This window comes from Manihot esculenta, chromosome 1 (assembly GCF_001659605.2).
Source record: "Manihot esculenta cultivar AM560-2 chromosome 1, M.esculenta_v8, whole genome shotgun sequence".
Taxonomy (NCBI): domain Eukaryota; kingdom Viridiplantae; phylum Streptophyta; class Magnoliopsida; order Malpighiales; family Euphorbiaceae; genus Manihot; species Manihot esculenta.
The window spans coordinates 2,286,203-2,300,280 of NC_035161.2; the positions used below are offsets into that span (position 1 = coordinate 2,286,203).

At 23.0% G+C, this 14,078-nt stretch overlaps 1 protein-coding gene across 7 annotated transcripts; it reads left to right on the top strand.

The window, feature by feature from the left end:
• The first annotated feature begins 5,757 nt into the window (after window positions 1-5,757).
• Window positions 5,758-13,575, top strand: LOC110623976 (probable amino acid permease 7). Of its 7 annotated transcripts, none has more exons than XM_043951700.1 (9): window positions 5,758-5,901; window positions 6,222-6,366; window positions 9,038-9,136; window positions 9,207-9,274; window positions 10,560-10,653; window positions 11,330-11,544; window positions 11,905-12,038; window positions 12,509-12,736; window positions 13,067-13,575. In XM_043951700.1, exons 2-9 carry the CDS (start codon window positions 6,290-6,292, stop codon window positions 13,466-13,468), a joined length of 1,317 nt encoding a protein of 438 aa, XP_043807635.1. In that variant the 5' UTR covers window positions 5,758-5,901; window positions 6,222-6,289; the 3' UTR covers window positions 13,469-13,575. The 7 variants fall into 7 exon arrangements, with proteins under 7 accessions (XP_043807635.1, XP_043807617.1, XP_043807648.1 ...); XM_043951682.1 differs by having other exon boundaries at window positions 5,761-5,901; window positions 6,184-6,366; XM_043951660.1 differs by having other exon boundaries at window positions 5,768-5,901; window positions 6,164-6,366.
• The last annotated feature ends 503 nt before the right edge of the window (window positions 13,576-14,078 follow it).

Below are 14,078 nucleotides of genomic sequence, written 5' to 3' on the forward strand. Positions count from 1 at the left end.
TATAATTTTTATTTTTTAATTATATCAAATATTGTCTATTTTTTATATTATGATTAAAATAAATTAATTATAATTTTACTTTATTTTATTTTATTTTTAATAAAATCTCTTATTATTATTTTTTTAAAAATGAAAATTTAAATCATTTCTTAATATTCAATTCAAGTTATATATTATTAATAATAGTTATATTATTTCAATAAAATTTAATGTTTCATCGTATAATAAAAATGATATAATTGAAAGTTAATAGTAAAAATTCATTATTTAATTAAAATAATTATTATTTTATAATATATATAAAATAGTAAAATAATTAAAAATTATGAAAAAAAAAAACTTTGAAGTAGGGACCAAGTCAGATAACAGAGGAGGGAGGTCACGTCGATTTATTAGCTATTATAATGATGATTGGTGACGGAGCTACATGAGACCTAAAGCAATAATTGGTTTAGTTTTTGATAAATTAAATAAAAAAATTAAATCCAATTTTGCTTTTTTTAAAAACAATATGAAACCAAAAAAAGATATTTGAATAATCAAACCTAACCGAAATGCTTTAATTATTATCCAGTGCATAGGTTCCATTTTTCAGAACAGTTTTCCCTCTTTCTTATGCTATACCCTAATCCTAAAACGCAGCGTATAACTATTTTCGTTAAGTTTATTTTTTTTAAAAAAATTATTTAAAGGTTAAACCAAAATCAAACAAATAAAAAAATTATAAAAATATAAATTAATCTGAGTTAAATTATAATTTTAAAAATTAAATATTTATTTTTTAATTCAGAACCAAATTGTACTTGGTCAATGCCACAAAGATGGAGCGTTGACCCTCTAATTTTTTAATTAAAATTTTTTAAATTTATATTTAATATAAAATATAATTATTAATACTTAAGGATCCAATTACTAGGTACGTGTAATTCATAGTTGATATTTTTCTATTTCATGTTAATTTATAAATTTTTTTATTCATCAATATTTTCAATTTAAAATTAATGATAATATTTATTAAATTAGTAATTAGGTGGTTAGTATTATTTTTAGATTACAAATATAATTTAAAAAAAAAACTACGAATCTATCAATAATATATATAGAAGAGTATTTACTATAATTTATATTTAGAGTAAACTGTAATTTAGTCCCTCTGATTTAGTAAGATATAACTTTTTGTCCCTCTGTTTTAAAAAATCTTCAATTTAGTCACTGTGATTTTTAAAAACTATGACATTAGTCCCTCCCGTTAGATTTTCAGTTAAATCACCGTTAATTTTAGTTAAAAAGACTCCCTTGTTGTAGACACATGATCAGTTTATGTATGTTTTCTTTTATTGTTATGAATAGAAGAAAACCAGGCTTAACATTATGAGTTGATAGACCAGAAATAGTGCATGCACAGGTTACGCCTTGGAGAAAAGAAAAGTTTTAATGGTTTGACAGAAAATGTATGATCATGTATGGGATGTCACAGGTACACAGACAGTATAGCAGGCTTACTACGGGTCCCGGCGACCTTAAGTCGATCTGGATCCTAGTGCCGGTAGCAGTTCGGTTTCCGGGCTATTACAAAAATACTCATTCTCTCTCCTTCCTCTTCCGCCTCTTCTTTTTCTTCTTCTTCTTCCCGATCTTCTTCTTCTTTTTCTTCTTCTTCTTCTTCTTCTTCTTCTTCTTCTTCTTCTTCTTCCCGATCTTCTTCTTCTTCTTCTTCTTCTTCTTCTTCAACCCAGTACTCTACCAAGATGAAGCAAGAACAGAACCCCGAGGTGAAGATGGTAGAGTGGTTGAAAATCTTTAATCTTTCTTGTTTTTGTTGGTTTCTCTCTCTTGTTCTTGCTTATTTGCAAAGGAAGCTGTGATGGGTTGAGTTTTAAGATAAGAATCAGTTTAGAGAGAGAGAGAGAGGTTTGGGGATTTGAAGCCATTGCCAATGCCGATGTCGAGGCAACTCTTCAACATCTACGAGCTTCATCCAATGCTGAGCTCCTTCGCTATTCACTACCACCATCTGTTCGTCGTTATTTTTTGCATTAGCTTGTGCTGCTTCTGCTTCACCTTCTTCAGTTTTCTCTAGCTGGAATCATTTGGATTCCAATCCTTGTAAGTGGTCTTACATCACTTGTTCATCTAATAATTTCGCTACTGAAATCAACATTCAGTTTGTTGATATAGCTCTTCCTTTCCCTTCAAATTTTTCCAACCTTATCTTCCTTGAAAAGCTTGTTCTTTCTGGCATTAATCTCACTGGAACTATTGCACCTGATATTGGGGATTGCTCTCACTTGACATTGCTTGATGTTAGCTCTAATAGTCTGGTGGGGATTATTCCTTCAAGTGTTGGGAAGCTGAAGAATCTCCAAGACTTGATTTTGAACTCTAACCAGATTACAGGGATGATTCCAGTGGAGATTGGAAATTGCACCAATCTCAAGCCTTGCTTATTTACACCATGTTTATCGGGAAGAAGAAGAAGGAGATCGGGAAGAAGAAGAAGAAGAAGGAGATCGAAAAAGAGAAGAAGAAGAAGAAGAAGAAGGAGATCGGGAAGGAGAAGAAGAAGAAGAAGAAGAGGAGGAAGAGAAAGGAGAGAGAATGAGTATTTTAGTCTTTTTAACTAAAATTAACGGTGATTTAACTGAAAATCTAACGGAGGGACTAATGTCATAGTTTTTAAAAATCACAGTGACTAAATTGAAGATTTTTTAAAACAGAGGGATAAAATGTTACATTTCACTAAACCAGAGGGACTAAATTACAGTTTACCCTTATATTTATATTTAAAATTTAAAATTTTGGATGGTAAATTCAAATATTTTCAATTTATTATAATTATAATTAAGAAAATTAAATTGAATTTAATAAAATTAATGATCAATTATAATATAATTTTTAAATTTTATATTTTTAATAAAATATATAATTTTTTAATTTAAATTTTATATTAAAATTAAAGATATGTTATATTTATTACATATAATATTAAATAAATATTTATTATAAATAAATTTCTATTATATAAAATATGTATTTTATTGAATGTTTATAAATCATGTATATATTTTTTATATTTAAAAAATTTTACTTTCTATTAATAATATTCTAATAAAATAAAATATTATATATTTTAAATCATAAAATTTTATTTTAATTTTTTATATTTCAAGTTTTTATTAATAATTTATAAAAGTGAAAATAAATAATAAATAATGGAATTAATAAAAAAATAATATTGTTATAATAAAAATATGTATTTAAAGGCTATTTTGTTTTTGAAATAGAATTTTAGAAATTATATTATAATTTAATATTATTTTTTTAAATTTTAATTTAATTTTTTATGTTAAATTAAAAAAATTTAATTTTATTATTAAAAATATAAAAATTTTAAATATAAATATAAATTATGGTAAAAATTTTTATTTTTTAATTTTATAGCTCTAATAATAATAATAATAATAATAATAATAATAATAATAATAATAATAATAATAATAATAATAATAATAAATATGTAATATTGATAATTTATATTTGCAAGTCATCGAGGAAGAGGATAGGACAACTCAATAGCATTCAAAGATGTATTGAGCACTTGTAACCGTAAACCTGTGAACTTTAATGGCTCACTCGTCTATCTTCAAGTTTATGATACATCACCAGTTTAGTCTACTATGACAATCAAAGCGCGCATTACACATTGCTGTCAATCGTACATTTTATGAAAAAATAAAACACATTGAGTTGAATTGTCATATTGTAAGAGAAAAGTATAGATTGGACTCTTTAAATTTCTACAAGTTTTTTCAGCTACTTAATTTACAGACCTTAAAAGCACTTACTCTAAAATTATTAAAAAGGTCAGACGATCATTCTAAAAATAATTATTCAGAACAAGTCGAACAGCCACCCAAAATCAAAAGATCAAATTGAACCACCACTTCAAAGATAATAACTCAATATTAGACAAAAGTCGAATAGGTTGGACGACTATTCAAAATCAGGTCGAACAATTATTCAAAGTCAAAAGATCTGGTCGGATGACCACTTCAATAAATCAGATCGGACGACCAGACGATCACTAAAAGATAATCAAGTCAAATAACTATTCTAAAATGATCAGATTAAAATTAGTCGGATATTTCAAAATTTTTTCTTTTCTTCTCTCACTTAACTCATATGTTTTCTGCACAGACTTAACTCATATGTTTTTCGCACGATTTTCGCACGATGCATATATTTTTAGAATATTCGATAGAATCGTATATAAATATATTTTATTTAAATAAAATGATAAGTGAGATTTTGCCTTATTCTCTCTATTTTGATCAAATTTTATTAACATTTTATTCATAAATATGTTTTTTTTTTAATTAATTTATAAATTAATTAAGGTTATATATCTTTATTTTTTTAAGAAAATAAAAAATAATATATTTTAAATGAATTAAATTAGCTGTAAAAAAAGAATTAAATTACAATCACAAATTCATATTTATAAGATAACCGGAAATTATGGAATTTTTTAAAAATATCAATTTATGTTTAATTTTTATAGTTTTTTTTATTTATCTTGATTGAACTTTTTAAAGATTTTTATTTAAATTTTTTTAATATGATTGAACTTTTTAAAGATAAATTTTATTTAAATTAATTTTAAAGTTCATATAAATTAAAAAATTTTAATTAAATTCCATTTAATTAATTTTTATTATAATTTTTTTAAAAAATTATTAACAAAATAAAATTGTGAATAATAAATAATAAATTCTCTTCTTAAAAACATGTTAAACTTTAATATTTAATTTAACTTTGTTTAATTTATATACATAATCATAAAATTTTTTTTGACAGGTGTCTGGCAGAGAGAGGGGAAAGAGGAAGAACTCGAACTCTAGTTGAGAAGAGATTTCTAAATATGTTATTAACTTATGTAGTGGGTGGTAGTCCATAAATTCAATATTAAATCTATTAATAAAATAATCGATATATTTAATTAAATATAAAATATGTTTTGACAATAATATATTATATTAAAAAATAAAAAATTAAATTATATCATACGAGTATATACAATATACACATTGAAATAAAAATTATTCTCAACCGTTTCATAATTTTTTTTATTTTTTAAATTATTTTAAAATTATTATTATTTTTAAAATTATAATAATATAGAAATTAACTATTATAATTTTATTTATTTTTATTTTTAAAATTTTTTAAAAAAATATATTTTAATATTTAATAAAATTTAATATATTTAAAATAAATATAATTAATAAATTAATAAAAAATTATATTTATTAATATAGGAGAGAAAGTAAAATGTATAAAAATTATAAAATGGAAGAAGTAATAATTATAAATAAATATTTTATTTATTTTATAATTTTTATTTATTTTATTTTTTATAAATATTAAAAAATATAATTTTTATAATTTTTTAATTATATTTATTTTAAATTCATTAATTTATTAAATATTAAGAGATATTTTAAAAATTTTAAAAAATGAGATAAAATTAAATATATTTATAATAATTCATTTATATATTATTATAATATAAAAAATGAATAACAATTTAAAAAAAAAAAAGAAGAAAGATCCAGATCAAAATTATGAGACTGAGGCAAAATAAATTTTTGAATGATAGACGTAGACCCGTTGAGTCCCACAGGTGGGTCCCACAGGTGATGAAAGCCTACATTTTGCCTGCCATATATTGGACATATTATAATAACTCTTCAAAATCTACTCCCACGCAAGAAATACATTTTCTCATATTTGGGTTCTCATAGAGAGAGAGAGAGATGGGTGGTGAAGCACAAGAATCGCCGTTGCTCAGAAGCGTCTCTTCCTCCGATGAATCGTCAGGACAGGCTCTAAAAAGAACCGGTAATCTTTTAAACAACTCTTCTTTTCCTGTTTGGTTCCTGAGAAAAATTATAGTTTCGCTTTCCATCTTGTGGTAGGATTGACAGGTAGTTCGCACGAGAGAAAACCTTTTGGATTGTCCAAACATCAACTCTGTTGCACTTAATTCATTTCAAACTCTATAAAAATATGTTACAATTTAGTTCATAAAACACATGAAAATTAGTAATTAGTAATAGATATTTTATTTTTTTATGCAAAATTGATAATCAAATTTCAATAGCTTTCGAATTCCCATATTAGCCATAGGCAATTAATTGAAGGCTTTTGTGGATGAGAAGAATTGGATGATGGATGGAGACGCGAGAGCTGGGGATTGAAATTAAGCTGGGAAAGATCAGGATAGTTCATGTGGTTGGTGAGGATGAAGCAAAGCTTGAGATATAGAGACGGAGCTTGGTTGGTTGTATGTCAGTTAACGTCACAGTATTACTTCTCCTTAACTTTAATTTTGTTATAAAAATATGGAAAATTTACATTATAACCCTTGAGTTTTATCATTAATATAATAGTTTAATACATGTATTTAAAAAATTAAACTATTTATGCTCAGTTTGTTTAAAAAAATAATTTGTATTTAGAAAATATTTTTTAACAAAATAATTTATTTTTTATTATTTAATTTTAATTTAAAAAATAAAATATGTTAATAAATTTATATAAAAAATTTTAATAAAATTTTCAAAATATAAAAACTAATTTTTTCTTTTAAAAAAATAATTTTTTTTTGAAATACATAGCTTAATTTTTTATTAGAAAAATATTTTTTATTAATTAATTTCTAAATCAGAACGCCAAAAAGTGAAAAATATTTTTTAAAAAACTTTTTTTTTTTTTATGAAAAAAGCGAAGTTTTAATCCTCTCGAGTTTGCTTCCGTCACACATATTAAATTCTTTTATTCATCTTTACATCAATTTTAAAATTAAGTTAAATTATTATATAATTTTTATATATTATAATTATTAGTAGTTTTATCACTTAATTTTATAATTATTCAAAATTTCATTTATTAATTTAATATTTTTTTATCTCACTTCTCTCATATATGAGATAGATATATAAAGAAAGAGAGACAAAGAGAGTGAGATAGAAAAAGAGATAAATATGAGGGATAGAATTGTAATTAAATTTAAAATTGAGGAACATAATCATAAATAATTATAATATTATAAAAATTAAATAATAATTTAAGTTTTACAACAAACAAAAAGATGAATGAAAAGATATAAAGAAATGTATGACGGAAACAAAATCAAGCAACTAAATAATTTAATTTTTAAAATATAAAAACTAAATTATTATTAGTAATAAAACTCAATGACTAAATAACTTTTTTTAAAAAATGTCTTAATTTTAATTTAATTGCTATTTATTTCATAAAAAATATTTTTAAAAAGTATTCTTTTTTATTTTTAACGTTTCAACCCCTAAAAAAAATTAATTCAATTGAAAATATTTACATACTTAAAATAATAATTAATTATCTTTAAGGATAATAGAAGTTATTTTCTAAATTTTAAGAATTATATAAATATTATTATATAGAATTTTGTTATTATCTTTTATTTTTTAAAATTATAATGAATAAAAATAAATTTTTTTAATATATTATAACTTCTTGTAAACTATGACTAACTTGCACGATAATTTATACTTTAATTCTACTTTAATTATATTTATTAAAAAAACTATATTTATTAAAAAAATTTTAAAAAAATTGCCATAACAAAATAACTTATCTCTATTATTTAATTCCAACAATATTCTTATATAATCTCACTTCTATATTAACAGATTAAAATCAGAATACTATTCCTTAAATGATTAATGCTTATTAATATTGTAGGGCAGGTTAGGCAATACAATAAATTTGTGTATTATAAATCAATTTTCATGGGTTTTTGGTGAATAAAAAAATATTATATAGGAGAAAATTAATTATTGTAATAATTAAATATCTATCCCATTATTTAATTCATAAGAAAGAAAAATGAGGATATTCCTAAAACTAAAATTTAATAGCATTAATTTTGTATGTTAATTGGAATCTTAGACTATTAATTATTGTAATAGCCTCCATTTATTTTCTCACATTTGACACATTTAAGAAATTTGGTTAACATAAACATTTTGCAATCAAAAGTAAAATAGAGTGATTTTAAGAAAAACAATTTTTTTTAAAAAAAGTAATTTATTTTTAAAATTTTAAAAATTTTATTAACACTATTATATATAAATTTATTAATATTATTTTATTTTTCAAATTAGGATAAAAGAAAAGAAAAGAAATTATTTTTTCAAAAAATATATTTTATAAAAAATATAGAAAATATTTTCCAATTCTTTTCCGTAAACAAATGAAGCACTTATTTTCAAAGTTTTTTTAGATGATATTCATATTAAATTCAATTGTAACATAATTACAAGTTTTTTTTCCTAAAACTAAAACTTATTAACTTAACACCATTACTTTTGTATTTTAATTGAAATTTTTATTATTAACTATTGTAATACTAATAAATTCATTTTTTTAAATATTCTATTAAATTCAATTGATTTGTATTAATTGTTTAAATAACTTAATTAATTTTATATTAAGTTAATTTAAAATAAAATACAGGTTTACACATTCTAAAATATAAAAATATTTCATGACAGTGAAATTAAGATGATTTTGTATTTTCAATAAGGAGAGAATATGCTATTTCAAAAAAATAAGGAGAGAATATGAATGTTTCATAGTAATCTTATTAAATCTATTTAAATTTAAAGAGAAGATTTTTTAAATATATAGAATATAAGTAGATTTTAATTTTAAAATTCATATATTATGGGTAATTATTATTATCAGACTTGTTAGAGTAAAATTAATTTTGTAAATATATATTAAATTATTAATGCATTTGTAATTTATATTATTTTGTAATGAGATTGTAGAGTTATTTTCATTAATTTTTTGAATAATTTAAATGTGTATATTACGTTTTCATGCCACAAAGAAAATTTTTTTTTTTATAAAGTTTAGTGTGAAAATATGTATTTAGCTTAATTTAATGGTTGGATGATTTTTTATTTTTTATTATAAATATGGCAAGGGACAATATGGACGGCAACGGCACATGTAATAGCAGGAGTCATCGGAGCAGGCGTATTATCACTTGCGTGGAGCATGGCTCAACTAGGGTGGATTGCAGGTCCATTAGCTATGATAGTCTTTGCATCTGTCACCCTTGTTTCTGCACACCTCATTTGTGACTGCTACAGATTCCCTGATCCTGAATCTGGCCCCAACCGAAACCGATCCTTCATGGAAGCTGTTGGATTCTATTTGGGTGAGTGTTTATTCCATTTTTCATTTTTTTTTAAATTTTTTGAGGCATGTGTCAATTAAAAATTAAGAATAATTATAAAATTATACCTTCTTCAAACAACATTTAATATTTAATATTCAGAAAAAAAACACTCAAATATTTTATTTTTTATTTTATTTCATGTTATTCTCTGAACTAAAAGAAATTTAAGTATTATGAGTTTTAAGATTTAATCGAAAATTTTGATAGTTTAAGCTAAGTTTGGCTTGACGTATAAAAATAATTTAATTATAATATTCCCTTTTAATAATATTTAAAGCACATGGATTGCATGTGTATTAAATAGTTTATAATATTATATTTTTAAATATAATAACTAAATATCAATATATTCAAATTAAAATATTAAAAATTTTACAGTATTTAATATTATAATAGTAATTAATACGATATAATATATTGGAGAAACTAAAATATCTCAACCTACAACTATAAGCAAGAGAATTAAAGGTAATGATGGTGGTTGAATAGAAAAACGAGAGAAGATAGAAATTTTAATCGAGAATCAATCCTTAGGCCTCACAAAGTATAGTGTTCTGAATTCTGAATGAGCTTATGCGCATTGACATATCATATATCAGAATATATTTGTAGGTAATCTAAATTGAACCTACGTGTTTTTAATTTTTTTTACTTTAATAAAATTATAATTATATATTTTTTTTGAAATAGAGATCACAGGAGTAGAATTAAAATTTTTAAATTTATTCAAATATATTTATCTGTAAATACAAAATTACAGTTATAATTAAACATTATTTTAAATTAAATATATAATATCTTCTCATTAATTTAATAGAGTTAATAGAAAAGTCTTATTAATAAAAAAATACAGTCCTTTCATCACAAACTTGAAAATAAAAAATCAAAACTAAAAAAAAGAACTTAATTCAAAATAAATTGAATTTATACAAATAGAAATGGTTCTTCAATTTCAATGGTGACCACATTCTTCTTCTTTCTAGATAAGATCATGATTTAGACTATTAAATTCTTACATTAAATATATGTTTGACAATTTAACTAATACTCTAACGATTCTTAATTATTTTTAAACTAATGAAATTTGAATTCACTAGCAGAATTAACGTTAAAGATTTTAATTGTAAGACAAGAAATCAGTTTCATTTCTCTAATATTAAATTATTATTTTTATAATGTATTTACCGTGTTTTACTATTTTATTTGATTAATTTATCAATGTATCTTACATAATAATAATAATAAAAGTGGGATGGAAATTCAGGAAAGAGGAGCCAACAAGTGTGTGGAATATTTGCACAAGAGAGCTTCTATGGATGTGGAATTGCATATACCATAACAGCTGCTACTAGTGTAAGGTGTGAGCTCTTCTTCTTCATCAAATTAATCAAGATGTTCTTATTATAAACAAATGATCATATTACAAAAGTTATTATTTACTTACAAAAAATTTTAACCATTCATTTCAAAAAAAAAAAAAAAACCATAAATTAAAAATATATAAATTAATTTAGTAATAATATTTTCGCAATCAGATAAGTTAAACCCTCACTTTTTTATTTTATACACAATCTAAATCTTCATCTATATCGATATAATTATGGTAAAAATATCAAATTAAATACTACTATATTATATAGTGAATTCAAAGCAACGGTTATAAAAAGTTATTAACGATTATAAAAAGTTGTTTTATAGTTTAAACTGTGACTCTTTATTAACTATACAATTTAAGAATTGTTATATTTATTTTTTTTACCACAGCATAAAGCAACATATTAATTATATTTTTTAATAAATATAAATTACGGTTAAAATTATAATATTATTAAATATATAATAAATTATTTATTAAAATATATTATTGTATGTTAAAAAATTTAAATTTCTTTTATAATAATTTTAAATTAATGTAATTTTTTGCTTTATTTTAATTTTATTATTATTTATATTTTTGAAAATAACTCCAATACTATTTCGATGACTTTTTCGCCATAATTTTTTTTAATTTTTATTTGTGTTGATTTAATGCAGGGCAATTCAAAGGTCGAATTGTTACCATAGAGAAGGACATGATGCTGTATGTAAATATGGGGATACTTCATTTATGCTTGTTTTTGGAATAATTCAAATGGTAGCATCACAAATACCAAATTTTCATGACATGGAATGGCTCTCAATCCTTGCGGCAATCATGTCCTTTGCATACTCCTTTATAGGATTTGGTCTTGGCTTTGCAAAAGTAATAGGTATATAATTTTTGGCTTTCAATTTATTTTTTTTCGCGTTGGTTTATTTTTTAAAAAATATTTTATGAAAAATATTTTCAATATTTTCTGACATTTATACTAATTAATAAAATTGGTCAATATAAAATATTAAGATTTCTTAATTAAAAGAAAAATTAAATGATTTTAAGAAAATTAATTTTATTTCTTTTAAAGAGAAAGTCATTTTCCAGATTTTAAGATTTTATTACATTATTTTATATAAATTTATTAATATCTTTTATTTTTAATATAATTAAAAAATAAAAAATTAATTTTCTTAAAAATTATTTACGCATGCTGATGAAAGGGTATTTTTAAAATTCACTTTTGCAATTACAGAAAATGGAAGGGTTGAAGGAAGCATTAGTGGAGTCCCAACTGTTGATGTTGGTGATAAACTATGGTTAGTTTTTGAAGCACTAGGGGATATTGCATTTGCCTATCCATACTCAACTATTCTTCTTGAGATTCAGGTTTTGCTTCTTTATTTGAAACTTGAGATATTGTCTAATTAATGGGTAATTTATAAATTTAATAAAACTTACAGTTTAGTTTCTACTATTTTCAAAATAAATAATAAATTTAATTTTTAAACTTTTATTCTATTAATAAAGTAATTTTTTCAATTAAAATTACTGTTGCTACAATAAAGTCTTTCAAAATTCATTTTTTATAACAGTTTAATCACTTTAATTTTAATAATTTAAAATAATTTAGCCCTTATAATTTAATATTTATAATAATTTAGTCTTTTTAATTTAAATTAATTTTTTTCAATTTTATTAATAAAATACAAATTCATAGGCTAAATTATTTACTATTAAAAAAAATAGAAACTAAATTGTAAATTTTACTAAATTTCAGGGACTATACTATAAATTATCCCTAATTAATAAACTATTTGGCGATAAATGTAACCTAAAAATTAAATTTCCAAATGAAGGATACATTGAAATCACCTCCAGCAGAGAACAAGACCATGAAGAAGGCCTCAAGGGCTGCAATATTTATAACCACATTTTTTTACCTTTGCTGTGGATGCTTTGGATATGCAGCCTTTGGCAATCAAACTCCTGGAAATCTATTGTCAGGGTTTGGATTTTATGAGCCTTATTGGCTTATTGACTTTGCAAATGCTTGTGTTGTTCTTCATTTGGTGGGAGGATACCAGGTATATATTACCATTTTCTTGTCAGCTTTTTCAGCTTATTTTGTTAGCAGAACTTTTTTAGTAGAAATTTTTTTTATAAAATTGAGAGACTAATTAATGAGTTTTCATACTGTATGAATTAAATAGAAAATGCTTAACACTAAAATTAGCAGAATGACTAATTAATAAACTTTTTAAAATTTTAGAGACAATTAAAATATATTTTTCAAAATCGAAAAATCAGTCAATGAGTTTCTCCATATCACAATAATTAGATAGTAAATTTCATTTTTAGAATTGAGTAATTGTTTGGCTGTGGATATTGAAATTCTGAGATGTTCTACATCTCAGATATTTAGTCAGCCAGTATTTGCATTGGTGGAAGGCTGGCTAGCTAACAGATACCCAAGAAGCTGGTTTGTGAATAAACCTTACACATTGAAACTTCCTCTGTTTCCTCCTCTTCATGTGAATCCTTTGAGGCTATGTTTCAGAACTGCATATGTTGCTTCAACAACTACTATAGCAATGGCCTTCCCTTACTTCAACCAAGTTTTAGGAGTGCTTGGTGCATTGAACTTTTGGCCTTTGGCTATTTATTTTCCAGTGGAAATGTATTTTGTACAGAAAAATATAGGAGCTTGGACAAGAAAATGGATTGTTCTTAAGATGTTTAGCTTGCTTTGCTTTCTTTTCACAATTATGGGATTAATTGGTTCAATTCAAGGTCTTATAAAAGCCAGATTTAGCTAAGAGGCTTTCTCTGTATATTACTGTATTTATTTTAGTCAAATACTAGTAAGTTCTTACCTATGTTTCTATGTAAGATTATAAGAAAATGTATCATGTTTTCTTTTGAACTGTTTAAAAACTTGCTTCATGCCTTTAATTAGGTGACAATGAGTAGAATTAGTAACCGCCTAAACTAAAAAGCTTGAAACAAATGGCTCAGTAACAATTTATTTTACGTTCACTTTATTGGTTTCAGACAAGAATAATAGAAGTATAGTAAAATCTCCAAAATCTTTAAATTTTATTAGTCTAGTTAAAATTGCTAGAGCCTATTCTCTCGAAGGGGTAACTTAATTTTAAAAGATAGTATTATGATAAATTGGATTAAGAGTCTATTTTAGATCTTGAAAAACATGTTTTGAATGTGGGACTTATTGTAGTGGATTTTAGTGAATTTAAGTTATTTTTGCTGGTATCTTATTGTACGATGATTTGGTTCTTTGAGCTGGATAACTAAATTTCAATTGGTTGAAGATAGGGCTATTTTTGAAAATTTAAAATTTTATATTTGAGGATAAGCAATGTGCAAGTGAGGGGGATTTTGATGAGTTGTTAAACTCACAATTCTTTT

Bases quoted from the DNA above. Each gene is read 5' to 3' on its own strand.
- LOC110623976 (XM_043951637.1), top strand. From the start codon at position 5,817: ATGGGTGGTGAAGCACAAGAATCGCCGTTGCTCAGAAGCGTCTCTTCC. The intron at 9,275-10,559 runs GTGAGTGTTTAT...ATGGAAATTCAG, and splicing joins AGCTGTTGGATTCTATTTGG to GAAAGAGGAGCCAACAAGTG. The intron at 12,039-12,508 runs GTTTTGCTTCTT...TTCCAAATGAAG, and splicing joins CTATTCTTCTTGAGATTCAG to GATACATTGAAATCACCTCC.